This window comes from Eptesicus fuscus, chromosome 14 (genome assembly GCF_027574615.1).
Source record: "Eptesicus fuscus isolate TK198812 chromosome 14, DD_ASM_mEF_20220401, whole genome shotgun sequence".
Taxonomy (NCBI): domain Eukaryota; kingdom Metazoa; phylum Chordata; class Mammalia; order Chiroptera; family Vespertilionidae; genus Eptesicus; species Eptesicus fuscus.
Genome location: NC_072486.1, coordinates 58592390 through 58608843, shown reverse-complemented (window position 1 = coordinate 58608843; position 16454 = coordinate 58592390). Strand labels below are relative to the sequence as shown.

The 16454-nt window shown below is 45.8% G+C and overlaps 1 protein-coding gene across 1 annotated transcript in view; it reads left to right on the top strand.

The window, feature by feature from the left end:
- The window catches only part of EXOC4 (exocyst complex component 4), a 737356-nt gene extending 722565 nt beyond the window's left edge, over nt 1–14791 (top strand). Inside the window, exon 18 of the mRNA XM_008150517.3 lies at nt 14550–14791. Coding sequence (XP_008148739.2) covers nt 14550–14787 — 238 coding nt within the window. The 3' untranslated portion in view covers nt 14788–14791. The remainder of the gene's footprint in view (nt 1–14549) is intronic.
- Nucleotides 14792–16454: the final 1663 nt, after the last annotated feature.

The following is a 16454-nucleotide window of genomic DNA, read 5'->3' as shown; positions in this document are numbered from 1 at the left end:
TTCCTCTCTGTAAAAAATCAATAAAATATATATATTTTTTAAAGTATAAAAAAGAAAGCATGGACCTTTTATTCTGAGATTATTTCTTTTCTACTTGAGGAGTCTTAAAGTAACTTCTTTCATTAAATCCTGGTAATAATAGATCATTGTTTTGTCTTACCACCCAGGAAAATGCAAGGCTGACAACTCTAAGCAGTCTCGCCCTCCACCCCTCTTCCACCTCGCATGGAAGCCCACAGCCTCAGGCATGACAGCAGGCCCACCGAGAGCTAGAGCGTTTACCTTGTAGCGCCTATCCCTCCTCCCCTCCTCATACCCTTGCACTCCAGTGAGAAGTAAACCATTTGCAATCCCCCCTCAAACTACATTCTTCCTACTTCCCCACACACTTCACACATCCCATTTTCTTTACTCATCGAGTGCTTTCTTTCTCTCATGTTTGCCTCATCATGACTGTCTCCTCCACAAAGTCTTCCCCGATGGCTCTAAGTGCATAGCCCCTCCTGTTGATGGTCTCAGAGTCTCATTTGTATCTTTATTAAGCTGCTGTCACATTGCTGCAATTGCACGGCTCCTGTCGCACCAGACTCTACCTCCAGAGAACAAGGACTAGGTTTTATTCACGTCTGTAGTACCTACGATATGCTCCCTGTTGCATAATTGATGCTTAAATATTTGTTGAGGAAATAAACACATAGAAAAAAATTTGTAAGGTACTATTTAAGCACAGAGGATGCTGCAGTCAGAAGACATAGCCTTTTTCGTCAAGAAGGCTGCAATTTGGGAGAAGTTAATAAATATATGTTATGGTACATCCATACAGTTGAATTCTCTGCAGCCATTAAGAATAAGTCAGGTCGATGTGGACTGAAATGGAACCATCTCTAAGATCTAGTGTTCAGTGGGAAAAGCCAAGTGCAGTGGAGCGTGTAAACACCATTTCTCTTTACATGCTGGGTGTGGGTATCAGTGTGTGTGCTGCTGTGCTTGTGTAGGTATACAATGTATTTGGAAGGATACATAGACATTGGGGATAGCAGACAGGAGTGGGAGAGAGACTTTGCACTGTGTACCTTGTTTCATTTCTGTTTTGTTTGCTTATTTAGCAAATAATTATATATCAGGTGCCAGGCATTGTTCTAAGCACTTTACAGATATTAACTCATTTACTCCTCCTAGCAACCCTGTGAGTAGGTACTATCTATATCCTCATTTTATGGATGAGGAAACTGAGGCCCAAACAAGTCAAGTAACTTTTCCAAGTTTACATAAGTAATAACATACCTGATACCTTTCTCTACTGTATCACCATATCAAAAAGAATTTTTTTAAAAAACCAGACACTTCTCTGAATGGTATATCTTAATGGGTGACCCATGCAGTAAGTAACGGAAGAGAGAACTGCTCAGATAGCTCATAGGGGACAGAGGGTTTCAGGAATCTTAAAGGTTGTTGGGTTTTGGATACACAGACACAGAGCCAAAAAATACTAGGTGTGTGTGAGGAACAGTGAGGAGCTCAGTTTGGCTTACATAGCAGGTTGATACAGGGGAAAAGTGGGAGGAAAGGTGGGCTTGGGGGCCAGATCTTTAAAAGGCCTTGGGTATCAGAGTCTGGGCTTAATCCTATTAGCACTAGTAAACACACAGGTTGTGGTTGTGGCTGTTGTTGAACTGGAACTTGGCCTGGGAGGAGTTAATGCTTGTGCGAGACCGCATTAGGTGACTGTTGTAACAGCCCAATGAGCAGTGATTAAGATCTGTGATGCTGAGAGTGGAAAGAAGAAGGAACGAAAGATGCTATAATGATAGACCTGGGGATCATCATCAAAAGAGGTAGAGGAGCGGAAACTCAAAAGTGAGCTTATTTACATAATAGACACTCACACAGCACTTACTCATTCCAGCCACGGTTCTTCATCTGATCCTTTTAACACCCCCATGTTACTATTTTGAGGTTTTGCAAACTACACTTCTGTAAGCAAAATTTGGAAGTCAGGGGGGGCTACCTGATAAGGCATCTGGTAAAAAATGTCTGCAAATCAGAGAAAATGAAACTTTGATCTATTAAGAGACCAAATCTTCTTCTTTAAAAATATATATATTTTATTGATTTCAGAGATGAAGGGAGAAAGAGAAAGAGATAGGAACATCAATGATGAGAGAGAATCGTTGATCGGTTACCTCCTGTATGCCCCCCACAACCCAGGCATGTGCCCTTGACTGGAATCGAGCCCAGGACCCTTCAGTCCGCAGGCTGATCCTCTATCCACTGAGCCAAACCAGATAAGAGACCAGATCTTAAAAGAGAAAGAGAAAACATCTCATGTATAGAGAAGACTTTTGGAAGCAAAGAAAGGACAGAGGGCCAGCACCTGGCTGGCAGGAATGCCCTCAGTGGGCAGACTCGGGAGGGCCAGTGAAAAACCAAAGGAGCTGCGGGAGCTGGGAGGGGCCTCAATAACGGTTCTCCATGCGAGTTGACTTTAGGATGGAAAACTGTCCAGGGGGAAAGTGCTAAGCAAAGGCCATTGTGTTTGTGCACTAGGATGTCATTGGTGACCTTTTAAATATAGTTTCAAACAGAATGGCAGCTTTCGGACATACAAATGATTTTTTTCTAGAAATCAACAATGAAAGAAGAAAAGAAACGATGAGAGGGGGGAGTGCAAGATTTGGGGTCAGTTGTTTGGCTTTGTTTTGTTTTCAGGGCTAGATACCAGACACAACCCCAGCATGGTCCTAAAAGCAGTGGGAGGCATTGGGATCAAAGGCATAGGGTTAATCTTAAGAAAAGAAAGAAAAGAAACCTTTCTTCCAAGTGGAGAGGGAAGGATTAATAAAAAAGCCATTGCAGTGTAGGGGATATGATACCCCATACAATTGTGAAGGAAGAAATAACACAGAGGTGGCCGGTAAAGAGTACAAGACCAGTGAGCTGTTCTTTCCATTGTTACATAGCGAGTGTCCTACCGACCGTTGGCTTTCATCCTCAAACCTAACCTGTAAGTGATATTACTCATCTTATGGGGTAAATGAAGAAGCTGAAGTCCAGACAAGACAAGAAACATCCAAGGTCTCATGTCTCTTTCCACCAGAGAAGGAAAGATAAGTGGAGATTGCAGATCATCAGTCAGAAGTGCATCTCTCCCTAGTTATAATCTCTTTTATTCTTCTGTTTTCCTCCAACCCTCCGTGCTCCCCTTTTCCATTTGCATCCAGTTATCCCAGAGTCGAGGTGCCCCACATCTCCTGTTCAGAACAGCATCAGAGAACTATGGCCCTTACACGAAGCTGCTGTGTTAACCATAGTTCCTCCCTTCCAGTGTCAAAGAATCAGATTACTGTTTGCATTGTGCCACTCAGCGAGATTTCCTGACTGTTGGCTCTCTCATTCATTCATTCCTTTTGATTTATTCAGCACCACTCGGGGCCCTGTTCTCAGGCCAGTGGGTAACAAGGAGTGACACAGAGTCCAGCCCTGCCCTTACTGAGTGTTCTACAAAGGGGTGTGGCAGACACTTAGTTATGTAATAAACACTCTATTGCAGCCACTGTTCTTCATCATCTGATCCTTGTAACAACCCCGTTACTATTTCCTTTCTCAAATGAAAATAAGGCACAGAGAGATGAATACATAGCCCACAATCATACCAATAGTCAGAGTCCAGCCCCCGGTTCCTGAATCCAGGCTCTTACCCTGCATCTCTAACTTTATACATACACTTATCAAATATGTACTTTATACTTATAAAACATATCTTAAGATATTTTTGGAAAAATACATTTTTAGATGGAGGTGAGAGCTAAAAACAAAAGTAAAACTCAGAAAAGGGACCGAGCTTGATGACAAAGGGCAGGTATCATCTATAATATTAAAAGGGTAATATGCTAATTAGATCAGACGTCGTTCTGGACATCCTTCCTGACCAAGCCGGGGCTGAAGGGAAGCCAGCCCGGGTCCCAGGTGCCTGTGGGCGGCTGGAGGAGGGAAGCAGCCCGGGTCCCAGGTGCCTGCGGTCAGCCAGAGGAGGGAAGCCTGGGTCCCAGGTGCCGGAGGGAAGCAGGTGCCAGCAGCCGGGGGAAGGAAGACGTACTCTTGCACGAATTTTCATGCATCAGGCCTCTAGTTTTAGATAAGGTGATCAGGGAAAACCTCTCCCTCCCAATGCCCTCACTTACAGATAAGCTGACATTTGAGCAAAAACTGGACTGAATCTCTTTTATTCTTCTGTTTTCCTCCAACCTTCTGTCCTTTTAATCCCATTTGGTGCTCTTTTCTGATTTTCTTTTGAATGGCTTATGATAGAAAGCCATCCACAACTATGAAGTATAAGGACAGAGATGGTCATCACCTCCTTGTCCTGTAACCAGCACTGTTTTTCACAGGAAGTAAAAAAAAATGCTCTGGGGACACCCCTCTACCTCACACACATACACCCTCATGGACCATTTTTACCAGTGCTGTTCTAAGGTTCTCCCAGCTATGGAATATAGGAGGTTGGAATTTCTTCCACACCAATGCACTTGGGCTGCTCTGGAGTCCTTACAGTATTTCTCTTTCTTTGTTGCTGTTCACAGCCTTTCCCCATTTGGTAACATTTGCGGCTTCCAGCACTCAGTATGTTTTTGCACATTAATTAAGGTGTTAAGTGAGGTCAGTTATAAGCCAGTGTCCTCAGCATTCGCCAGCTGCTTTATCTTCTGAATGAGTTGGTTTGCCTTTATCACCACCCTTTGTTTGTTTTTCAGCCCATGTCCTATCAGGGGTAGCCATTCAGACTGAATTCATTTTGCTAGTAATATTTTTAGAGGCACTGTAAAAAATGACTCACTGACATCCAAATATATATCATCCATAGTGGTCTTTTCATCTCCCAGATTCACACGCTACCCATTGGCAGAGTGTTTGGGTCTTTAATTAAACCCTGTTGGATGCTCTACATATTTCCATTAGCTCCTTCTGATTCAGTCTATCATTTTTTTTAACTGACATCCTGAGTCACGTGTCCCTGAATCTCAGGTGGCTCATTTTGCAGCTTTGTTTTATTTAGATTTTCTCTCTTTCATAAATAACCGTAAAGGTTTAGTAAACATGCCGAGTTTTGCCGTTGGGACCTGCCGATTTGCATATGCTCACACTTTTCTAATAATCTGCTGATTTTTTGGTTTCCCTGCCAAAATCATTTTCCTTTCTGGCCCTTCAGTCCTAAAAGACAGGGTCTCTTGTCTCAGCAAAGTAGAGAAATCTCTTAGAACAAACAAGAGACATGGATTAGGGTTTCTAACTAGACCGAAAGGTCAGGAGTCGGGTTTGACTAACTCAGCCAACGAATGGCTGAATGGCAGTCTTTGCATCCAGCACCCCTGGCGGGGATGATGGCTTGCAGTGAGCTATTCATCAACCCCATCCAGTCCTTGGCTTCACACATTTGTGAGCTGCTGGCCAGAGGCAGAGTCAGTGGCACAAGAATAGAAGGAACTGGCACCTACCAGAATCAGCCTTACTCTGACCTCATTGACATGATACTCTAAGGGTCAGGTTTTCCCATCCTGTCCATTCCTGTCTCCCCAAACACAGGTAGAGAAGGATCTCCATATTGTAAACACAGAAACCCAACACTGTCACCCTTCACTTCTCCATCCCATTACTAACTCTGCGAGTCACCGAGAGCAGAGACCTTGGGTCTGCACCTTCTCTAGGGCCCTCCAACTCTTTGGGGGTAGTATGGGGAGGCAGGCTGGCTAGTCATCCCCGTATTTACCTTACTTTCAATGAAAGCATTTGCCTAGTGCCTTAGACACCTTTGAGCTGGGCCTGGATTGGATTTTTTTTAAGTGCAGATAAAAGAAGCTTCTTGCAACAAGGACTATACCTTTCTGCATTATATTAGCATTTAAATGCTATTAAAGCTTCCTAAGCACTAGTAATAATAATACTAGGTTGTCCTTTGAAAATATTCTTTGCATTATTCTATCTAATAATAGACAAATATGCAAATTGACCATACCTCCAACACACCCACAAGCCACCCCACAAGCCACGCCCACCATCCAATCAGAGCGAGTATGCAAATTAACCCAAACCAAGATGGCTACAGCCACAGAGAGCAAGGTTTCCTAGGTAACAGAGGAAGCCAGGCTTTCTGCCAGCCGTTGCAGGCCTAAGCCTCCACTCAAGCTACAAAGTTTCAATTATAGAAGGTAAACAAATTCAAACAAATGGCGGCAGAATGGAGCTTGAGAGAGCAGACCAGGGTTGCCGCCGGCAACAGGGGAAGCTTTCCACACACCCTGGCTGGGCCCACCCACTTAAGGCAACAAAGTTTCAATTATAACCCCAACACAAATGGCTTCGGGCCTCGGAGGGAGCCCCAGGCTTGGCTCTGCTCCAGACTACATAGTTTTAATTGTAGAAGGAAAATAAATTCCAGATACCAGGGCCTCCGCTTGGGTTGCCAGGGGGCGTGACCAGCCTGCAAACCACCACAGGCCCCTCGCTCAGGCCGCCCCACACCCCAAGGGTACCCCACCTGATCCGGGACACCCTTCAGGACAAACCAGCTGGTCCCCACCCCTGTACCAGGCCTCTATCCTATCTAATAAAAGAGTACTATGCAGATTGATCATCACTGCAACACACAATATAGCTGCCCCCATGTGGTCAAAGATCCTGCCCCCAGGTGGACACAAGATGGCCACCACAAGATGGCCAGCAGGAGAGGGCAGTTGGGAGGCACCTGGCCTGCAAGGGAGGGCAGTTGAGAGGGACCAAGCCTGCAAGGGAGGGCAGTTGGAGGTGATCAACACTGCAGGAGAAGGCAGTTAGGGGTGACGAGGCCGGCAGAGGAGGGAGTTGGGGGCAAACAGGCTGGCAGCAGAGTGCTCAGGGGGTGATCAGGCTGGCAGGCAGAAGTGGTTAGGGGCAATCAGGAAGGCAGGCAGGCAAGCAGTTGGGAGCCAGCAGTCCTGGATTGTGAGAGGGATGTCCGACTGCCCGTTTAGGCCCGATCCCTGGGATCGGGCCTAAACGGGCAGTCGGACATCCCTTGAGGGGTCCCAGATTGGAGAGGGTACAGGCTGGGCTGAGGGACAACCCCCCTCCGTGCACAAATTTCATGCACCAGGCCTCTAGTTTATTGATAATTCCACTTCAATTTTTTAATTGATTTAGGAGAGAGAGGAAGGGAGAGGGAGAGAGAGGGAGGGAAACATCAACATGAGAGAGAAATATTGATCAGTCTCTTTCTGTTTGCTCCCTGATTGGGGGTCAAACCCAAAACCCAAGTATGTGCCCTGACCGGGAATCGAACTGGCAACCCTTCAGTGCATAAGACGACACTCAACCAACTGAGCCACACCAGCCAGATAATAATTCCATTTCATCACTTCACACTGAAAAACCATAGGGCATCTGAATTCTTCTTATTCAGCATATCTCAGCAGTTGTTTCCCAGATCACTAATCTGAGAATATATAGTTTAGCAGAAATTATCCAATAAGGGCCATGTGCTAATTGGTAAAAATCATGTAGCTTTGAGGCCACCAAACTGCATAATACGAGGTCCTTTTATCAACCTGTGCTATTAGATAATTTATTTTTTTATGGAAAAGACTCTCTAAAGTGATATTTAGCACAGAACAGCTCTCCTTAACCAACCTGGACTCACCCTTCGATAATCAAAAGAACATTTACAGGAGTGTGAGGCAAACACAATTATGAAAGTAAAATGAAGGACCTAAATAAAAAATCACAGAACAAGAGGGTAATTCTATTCACTCTTTCATATTTCATTATTTGATAACATCAGAAGATGAATCCATCAGAATTGCTTTGGCAAGTGCAAACAGAAATGTGCCTGATCAATATTTATTAAAACCTTCAAAATGGGAGGAGAAGTTGAGTCGACTTCTTAATGGACGGAATAATTATTCATACAATTGGAGTTTGATCAAAGGCAGTGCCCAGACCAGAGAGAGAGAGTTTTAATTGTGCTGAATTTAAAATGCTGATCTTCTCCCAGCCCTGTTGTAGAAAACTTCATTTAAAAAATTATCTGATGCAGCAGAGAGTGACTATGAATCCTTACATTGTTGAAGAGAAAACTTCAGCCATAGTTCTTTATAAATGTAGAATGTGTTCCAGAGGTGGGGAGCAGAGTTTGTAGCTAAGGGAGCAAAAAGAAATGTTTCCCCTTTTCAGCAAGTGTTACTGAGCTTGGGAGAGGTCACCGTCTCCAGGGGTGGGTCTCAGAGGAATTCCTTGGTGCCGAGTGGTTGTGGGTGTGTGTTTTAAGAGAAATAAGGCAAGGCTGTGGCTGCGGCTGGGGAAGATACCAGGATGCATTCCCAGCAGGGCTGAGCCCAGCGGCTTTAACTGCTAGTGTCTTCCCAGGAGAGACACCCCCATCCTGCTGGAGCGTGGGGAGTGTCAGAACCAGGCCAGTAGGTGACTGCCACTCAAGCACAGTGCCACTGACAAAGGGCCCTGGTGTGAGCACGCACGTGCGTGTGTGGTGTGTGTGTGTGTGTGTGTGTGTGTGTGTGTCCCTTTACATGAAGAAAATAGGGGTAAATGACAGGGAGGAAGCCCGTGCCAGCCTTCCAGCCACACTCCCGGCTCTCTTCACCTCCTGGATGATCTCCGCCAAGGGAGGGAGTTTCACGCCGATGTTTCTAAAGGCCTTACTTTACTTTCCTTCTGGAGTGTCCTGGTCAGAACAAAACCCTGCCCAGCCTGTTGTCAGGACTGTTAGAAACTAGCCCAATATAGCATCTAGATCTAATTCTGCCCCCAACTCTCTAAAATGCTTTCACTTTTCTCTGTCTTCATTTTCTCATTCCTAAAATGAACGTAGCTTCAACTATTTCAGATTAGCATTTTCAGTCTTGTCTATAATAAACTCTAAGCTCTTCAAAGGGGGAGGCAAATGAGAGCAATCAATCATATTATCTTTTTCAATAAACGAATGTATTCCATCACACGGGACTGCCATCCAGGTTATTTGTGGTCTGGGAGGCGCCGTGAGCTAAGTTTACACTGGTTCAGAATGTTTTCAAACCCACCACTACAGCATCTTGCAGTCACTGCTTGGGAAAATCAGCACCGATAATTCTGGCAGAAGCCCACGATTTTAAAGGACCAGGCAGAGGATGCTGTAAAAGTTTTAAAATCCAAAAATGCTGGTGCTTAAGCAGCACCTGCTCTAGCCTCTTTGTGTTTCTTGGGATGCAGAGGTCCCAGGAGCTGAGAGCATCTGCCCAAGGTCACACAGCTGGTCGGGCAATGAGACTTAACTAGCATCTGAGTGTAGGTGATCTCCGGAGTGTTTATTTATTTCCCTAAGTCTTTCTGCTATAACTACCTCTCAATTATTTATGGGATGATTATCTAGCTTATAGATTATTCAGTTCCTTTCTTTTCTCTCTTTCCATCTCCCTGCTTATTGTCATATGTATCACTGAGTGAGCAAGAAAACAGGAGTTGAATGTTTTAACTGATAAATTCATTGGCACGTCTACAACTGGATTTTTATTTAAGTGTTCAAAATGCTGCAACCATTGGCTAAAAGGCACATGAGGAGCAGCAATTATTACTATGCTATATTCCGGTAAATTTTTCTTCCTTTGAAACTTTAAAAAGTCAGCTTCAGGACCTAAGTCTCTTGTTGACATTAACACGCTCTTTATCTCAGGACTAGATGAGAAAGTCTTTACAGTGAAATCACTTAATTCTCTCTCTTCCTGGAGGAAGTAATGAATCAGAAGGGCAGCCAGCTTTTAGAAAGAAAGGTCACCTTGTCCATTACTAGCTTGGAGGAGCAAAATGGGGGAAGTAAAGGGAGGTGACAAAATGAATGAAAAAGCCAAAAAGCTTTCCTGTGAGTCCTAAATGCTGAATTTACAAAGTGACTTCGTTATTTGGTTTAGAGCACTGAATTCCCAGATCAAGCCCAATTCTATCGTGAATTTGGTTGACACTTCTATTATAGAGAAAGGGCAAATAGTAATATTAAATTTTTTCTTCTAATTAATTTCCTTTAATGTACATGAATCATGCACTGGGCCACTAGTCTGTAAATAATGGATGATTGGCCCTAGCTGGCTTGGCTCAATGGACAGAGCAACAGTCTGAGAACTGAAGGGTCCCAGGTTTGATTCCAGTCAAGGGCACATCCCCAGGTTGCGGGCTTGATCCCCAGTAGGGGGCGTGCAGAAGGCAGCCGATCAGTGATTCTCTCTCATCATTGATGTTTCTGTCTCTCTCTTCCTCTTTCTAAAATCAATGAAAATATTTTAAAAAATAATAATAGATAACTGCAGTACCTACACCCAAGGGTGGATTGTGTTAATGGAGCTAAAAGGTAGATATTATTATTAATATTACTGTGTGCACAAGAGGGGACTTCCTCTCACAAGATGTCCCACCCATTAGGAAGACAATGGACTCTGGGTTCCAGAAGAGGACATTTGGTCCAGGTCTAGCCATTGGCCCTGTGGTGTTATGGGCTATGGAGAGACTCGCTCCACAAGTCATGAGCCAAAAGGGTCTAAAACCAAGCATGTAAAACTCACGGCAGCATGCAGTTCCATCCCGGCAGCTAAGTCAAGTGCTGTCTTCCATAAAACGTGCCTGGGAAGCCAGGGCTGCTGTTTTAACACTTGGTGATAAAAGATCAAGCTTTCATTTTCCCGAGGCCTCAATAAGTGCTGATAAATTATTTATCCCGGTTGGTTTGCATGATTTCATTGCAGCATGGCAGTGTTTATCACAGAAGCTCATTCTAATTGTGTAGTTTGGGGCACTTTCCTATTTTCTCCTCAGGGCACCTTGTGGCACCCTTTCTCCACCTCCCCACTGCTGAGCTGATTTAGTACTATTTGCGACTGGGTACTATTCTGAAAGATGAATGAATTTCATTCTGTCTTTAAATATTTATGTTTCTTTATGATCTAATATATCATCGTGGTTATGGGGAGTTTTTTTTCCCCTAACTACAGAAAATACACCATCAGTTACCTGTCAATTTTGTTTAATAACTCAGCTTCGCGATTCTGGGGCGCTGTTTATCCGAGGCTCCTGAGGACTCTTTTAGTCTCTCAGTCCCCGCCAGAGTGTCATTCTGGGATTTATAAAGGTCTTCATTGCACAGAGGATATTGCAACATTAAGGACTTGGGTGGCATGTCCTTTATCACTCATCACGCTGGGGGACCCACGACTAGAAATCCAGGCCTCTTCCTTTTGTTGTTTGCTCCCAGCATGGAATAGCGGTCTCTGTAGAAAACCAGCCATTCACCTCTGGAAACAATTCATCTGATTTCTTTCAAGAGAAATACTATTTTATCTGATCTAAAGGGTTCAATGATACTTCTTAAGATAAATGATGAAAATATCAGCATCATAATACAAAGAAACCCGATTCTTTTGGTTTCATCGCATTGAAAAGCATTACAGCCCACTTACTGCCTCTGTCTCCTTCCCTGATGCCATTGGTCCTTGGCTCAAGGGTATGGGAAGGGGTCTGCATCTTTTCCCACACGAAGCAGACCCTGCTCAGCCTCCTGGTCAGCTTCCTGGCTGCCTCAGAACCTTTGGGAATACGAGGACCTGGGGAGGGGCCTCAGAGCAGGTACTTTTCCCACACTCCCCAGGCGCTCTGCAGTGTGGAAACCTCCAGTGTAGAACTGCAGCTACCTAGTCCCTTCGAGCTTTGAAAGAAACCCGGGCCCCAATTCTCTCTCCTTCCATTTGTAGATCTAGATTTGAACATGTGTTCTTCCTGAGACATTTTTAAATGTGTGGTTAGTTCTACACTGAGTGGCCAGATTATTATGATCTCTGAACTCATAATAATCTGGCCACTCAGTGTATACTCTATATAATAAAAGGCTAATATGCAAATTGTCCCCTCGATCAGGAGTTTGACCAGCAGGCAGGCCGGCCAACCGCCCATGTCCCCTCCCCCTGGCCAGGCTGGCCAGGCCCCACCCATGAATGAATTCATGCACCGGGCCTCTAATACACACACACACACACACACACACACACACACACACACACACACTGAGTGGCCAGATTATTATACGTTCAGAGATCATAATAATCTGGCCACTCAGTGTATAAATGGGCAGTCCCTGGCTCACCTGTGCATGTAAGGGAAACAGCATTAGATAAGGAGGGCCTCATTTGTCCAAACGGGGAGGAAGCCAGAGGACATGTAAAGCCACCGGGTAAATATGATGCCTCTTCCTACAGCATTGGGTCTTTTTAAATTAGTTTTTTAAAATTACAACAGATTTGTTATGGAGGGGGAATAGGTCACATGGATTTTATGCTTAACATGAAACTTCAAACAAGTTTCTGACTTGAGCCGGTACCGGGCCCCAGACCTCTGGAGGTGAGAAAGCACACGTCCCTTCTCTCAGCGGTGCCCCTGCCTGCATTCAAGGTTATCCTTGAGCATGGCTTCCTGAATACGTGGGTCCATGAGGTTAAACGGAACACCCATGTGAAACCACTACAGGGAACTGGCCCCAAGAGGACCCTGCACAAGGATGTTGAACGAGTTGCTGCCAGGAGCCACTCAAGCACTTGCCGTCTAAGATGAGCACTTTCCATTCCTGCCACTCTTAGGACATAGTCACAAAAGAGAATTCCTTATCCTATTTCTTTTTTAAGCAGAGTATTTTATTTAGAGCAGGAGGTTGGCAGAGCAGGAAAAGGAAATAGCCGTGGGAAGACACCAGGGCTCTCACTGACCAGTCTCATTGTATGAGCAATTTGTAAAACATTCTGGAACTTAAGGAACCCCAGAGGGCCTTCCTTGCCCCAGGAGGGCTTAGTTCTCCCTAGGACACCCATTTTTTCAAGCTTCTCCTGATGAAGAAGAAACAAATCCAAGGCCCCAAGCCCAGGAGTAAAGATTTCTAAGCAGGGGGTCCTGATAGACCCACATGATCCCTTCCACCCTGAGGTGCCTTGAACCCGCTGCCTTGGTCTGTCTCCTCAATCCTGGCCAAGTACCCTCCCCGACCACTCTGCGTAGCATCTCATTAATCTTCCAGAAGATGGACTGGGAATGGCGCCTCTGCTCTCCACAGGGCCTTGGGAGTGGGGGAGGGGCCCTTTATCGACTCAACTAACCTGATGGCAGACTCCCTTCTCTACCTTTTGACTTCCTGTCTTTTCCTGCGACTCCCCGTCATTCAGCCACACTTCGCAGGCTACCCAGGCTCCTCTGCCCTGCCTTTGCTCATGCTCTTCTCTTTTCCTTTGATCTAGAATTTCCTCTCTGTAAACCCTGCCTGGCAGGCACTGCCCCATGAAGACTTCCTGGATTCTTCACCCGCCCCTCAGCGAGATGTGATTTCCCCTTCCTCAAGCACTAACACCTCCTTGTGGCACTTGGCATGTTCTTCTTGGCTGTGTCCTTGAAGAAAGAGTATTGGACTGAGAGTCAGAAACCCAGGTTCCTATCCCGGCACAGTCACTCACGGTCTCTGTGACATGGGCAAGCCCCCTGACTCCTCTGTGCTTTCAGTTTCCTTATCTGAGAAAGGGGATAATCATAGCTCACTAGGTGCAGCGAGGGTAAATGATAGTACATGGAAATGAACTTGTCAACAAAAATGCAATGATTATTTCTCTGCTTTTCATTACCTTTCCTACTTGACTCTCAGCTATTTGAGGAAAGAGACCATGGCGTGCTCATCATTATATACTATTACCATTATTGCATTACTGTTAATACATTATTGTTATTATATTTCTAATGATTAATGTCTATGGAGCATGTATAATTGTGTTGGGCGCCATTCTAGGTGCTTTATATGGATTCCTTAATTTTTACAATAACCCTAAGTGGTAGGTACTATTATTATCCCACTTTATGGAGGAGAAAACCAAGCATTGCACAGAGCCTGCAATGAGTGAAGAATTGAATGAGACAAACACTGTTGGCATTGCCCACCTGATGATTGTTTTTCTCCCTCTTGGTTTTGTGCCCTGCTTTTCTTTCTTTGGAGGTAAATGCACAATCGGAGGAAGTCTTGATTGGACTCTGAAAGATGTGAGATCTCCTAGGGCAGTGGTCGGCAAACCGCGGCTCGTGAGCCACATGTGGCTCTTTGGCCCCTGAGTGTTCTAACGCCACTTCTTCAAAATAGACTCGCCCAGGCTGAAAACCGACTTCTGCGCATGGGCCACGAAGTTTCAATCGCACTGTACATGCGCGCCCGCACGTAGTATTTTGTGGAAGAGCCACACTCAAGGGGCCAAAGAGCCACATGTGGCTCACGAGCCGCGGTTTGCCGACCACTGACCTTAGGGCTTCCTATTGTCATGAAGAAGCTCAGTAAGTTCCAAGTGGACAGAGATCGGGTCTGTCTCATTTTCCATCATATTCCTAGGGCCCAGAACAATGCCCAGTGATCCATCAACGTTTAGCGAATAGATAAACCAAGTCATTTATAAACAGCAGACCCATGACCACTAAAGCCACACAGATTGCTCAGGAGATGGTGAGCAGTGTTCTTCTTCCTCCCTCAGGCAGTACTACGAGATGCTGTACAACACGGCTGACGAGCTCTTGAACCTGGTGGTGGACCAGGGCGTGAAGTACACGGAGCTGGAGTACATCCATGCCCTGACCTTGCTGCACCGCAGCCAGACGGGCGTGGGAGACCAGACCACCCAGAACACGAGGCTGCAGCGGCTCAAGGAGATCATCTGCGAGCAGGCCGCCATCAAGCAGGCCACCAAGGATAAGAAGATAACCACGGTGTAGCAGGGGGTGGGGGCGGGACTACCGTGTGGGGTCAGAGGTGGGGGTGGTCACTTCTGGTTATTTAGTCAAACTTACGCTTATTTTTTTCTTTGGCATGTTATTTGGTATATTCTGAGCTGACGTAGTGGAGAGATGCTTTAGTGGAGAGAAGGTGTAAGGATTTTTTCCTCTTTAGTTTTGGCTTTTCATATACACTCCAGAGGGAGTTTGCAGTACAGAATGTTTTGATTTAACGTCTACTTTGATGAGGTTGATTCCAAAGGGACTTGGGTGGGACCGGGAGGAAGGTTGTGTCAGTGGGACTCTGAGAAAATAAATGCACGAGTTACTGATGCCCAGCAGTCTTTGGGAGGCAGGCTGCTACCTGAGCCTCAGTCTCTTCCTAAATCTGCTTCACGGGTTCTCTTACAGGAACAGTAGGAATCTTACCCTCTTGACCTTGTCAGTTTTCAGTTCAGTGAAATAAGTGCATGTGCATTGCTTTCTGTCTCGATTGCCAAGATCAGATGAGTGGCTTCTCCGCTGGATGGAGTTCTCAGCAAACTTGCCTGAGCAGAACAGGAGCGCCTCCGAGCTGGGGAAGAGCCCTCTGTGTGTTTTTTTGTTTGTTTGTTTTATTTCAGAGAGGAAGGGAGAGGGAGAGAGAGAGAAACGTCAATGATGAGAGAGAATCTTTGATTGGCTGCTTCCTGCACGCCCCCAACTGGGGATCGAGCCCACAACCTGGGCATATGCCCTGACCCAGAATCTAACTGTGACCTCCTAGTTCATAGGTCGATGCCCAACCACTGAGCCACGCCGGCCAGGCATGCCCTAGGTGTTTTATATGCAGTGGCTCGTCCACAGCTTATGAGTTGGTCTTTACCTTTTAATTTTTATTTCTGCTGTATCAAAACCAAGAGCCACCAAATTAATGACAAAAATGGCAGAATGAAAGGTGATTCAGTCGTCTTCTTGATTTTCTCCCCGCACTTTCTGAGAAAATAACGGCTAGAAAACTTTTCATCTCACTAGACACACTGGGTATGAGCGATGCTTAGGTGCTCATTGACCCTCCTAGGAGCCCCTGGGTCTTTCTCCCCTTAGGAAGTAGCCCGTCTGCTCAGCTGAGTGCTAGGAAGCGGGGCAGCTGTGGCATCCCCCCTCCGTGTGCCAGCCAGCCGAGTCCATTTCCGAAATGCTCCTGGGTGGTGTGAGTGCTCACTGCTCCTGCCACATGGCCTCACCACTGTCCCAGGGTCGCCACGTGCTCTTGGCACCCTGGGGTGATCTGTCACAGAAGAAAGCATGTTCTGGCTGCAACACGCCTTGAACACACGTGGGAGGGAGAGCAGCAGGGACTTTGATGCACGTGGTCCTTCCTCACACCCTAATGGTCCAGAATTTGACACCTGTTTGTACAACCTTGGTCTTGGTGGGAACAAGAGAAAATTAAAGTGTTTGAGAAGCTTAAACATGGTGTGTTGTTTTTCTTGTATTCTTTATTCAGCAAACATTTCCTGCGCCATCTATGTGCCAGGCTGGTGGGCTTGGGCTGGCTCTGGACACGAGGACACGCATCACTTTCATAGGACAGAGCATGAGAACCGGCTGAGCTCCCACAGCACAACCCTTGAGGGGGCCAGTAACCCAGAAACCTGGGGGTCCTCCACCTGGGGCACTGCCCC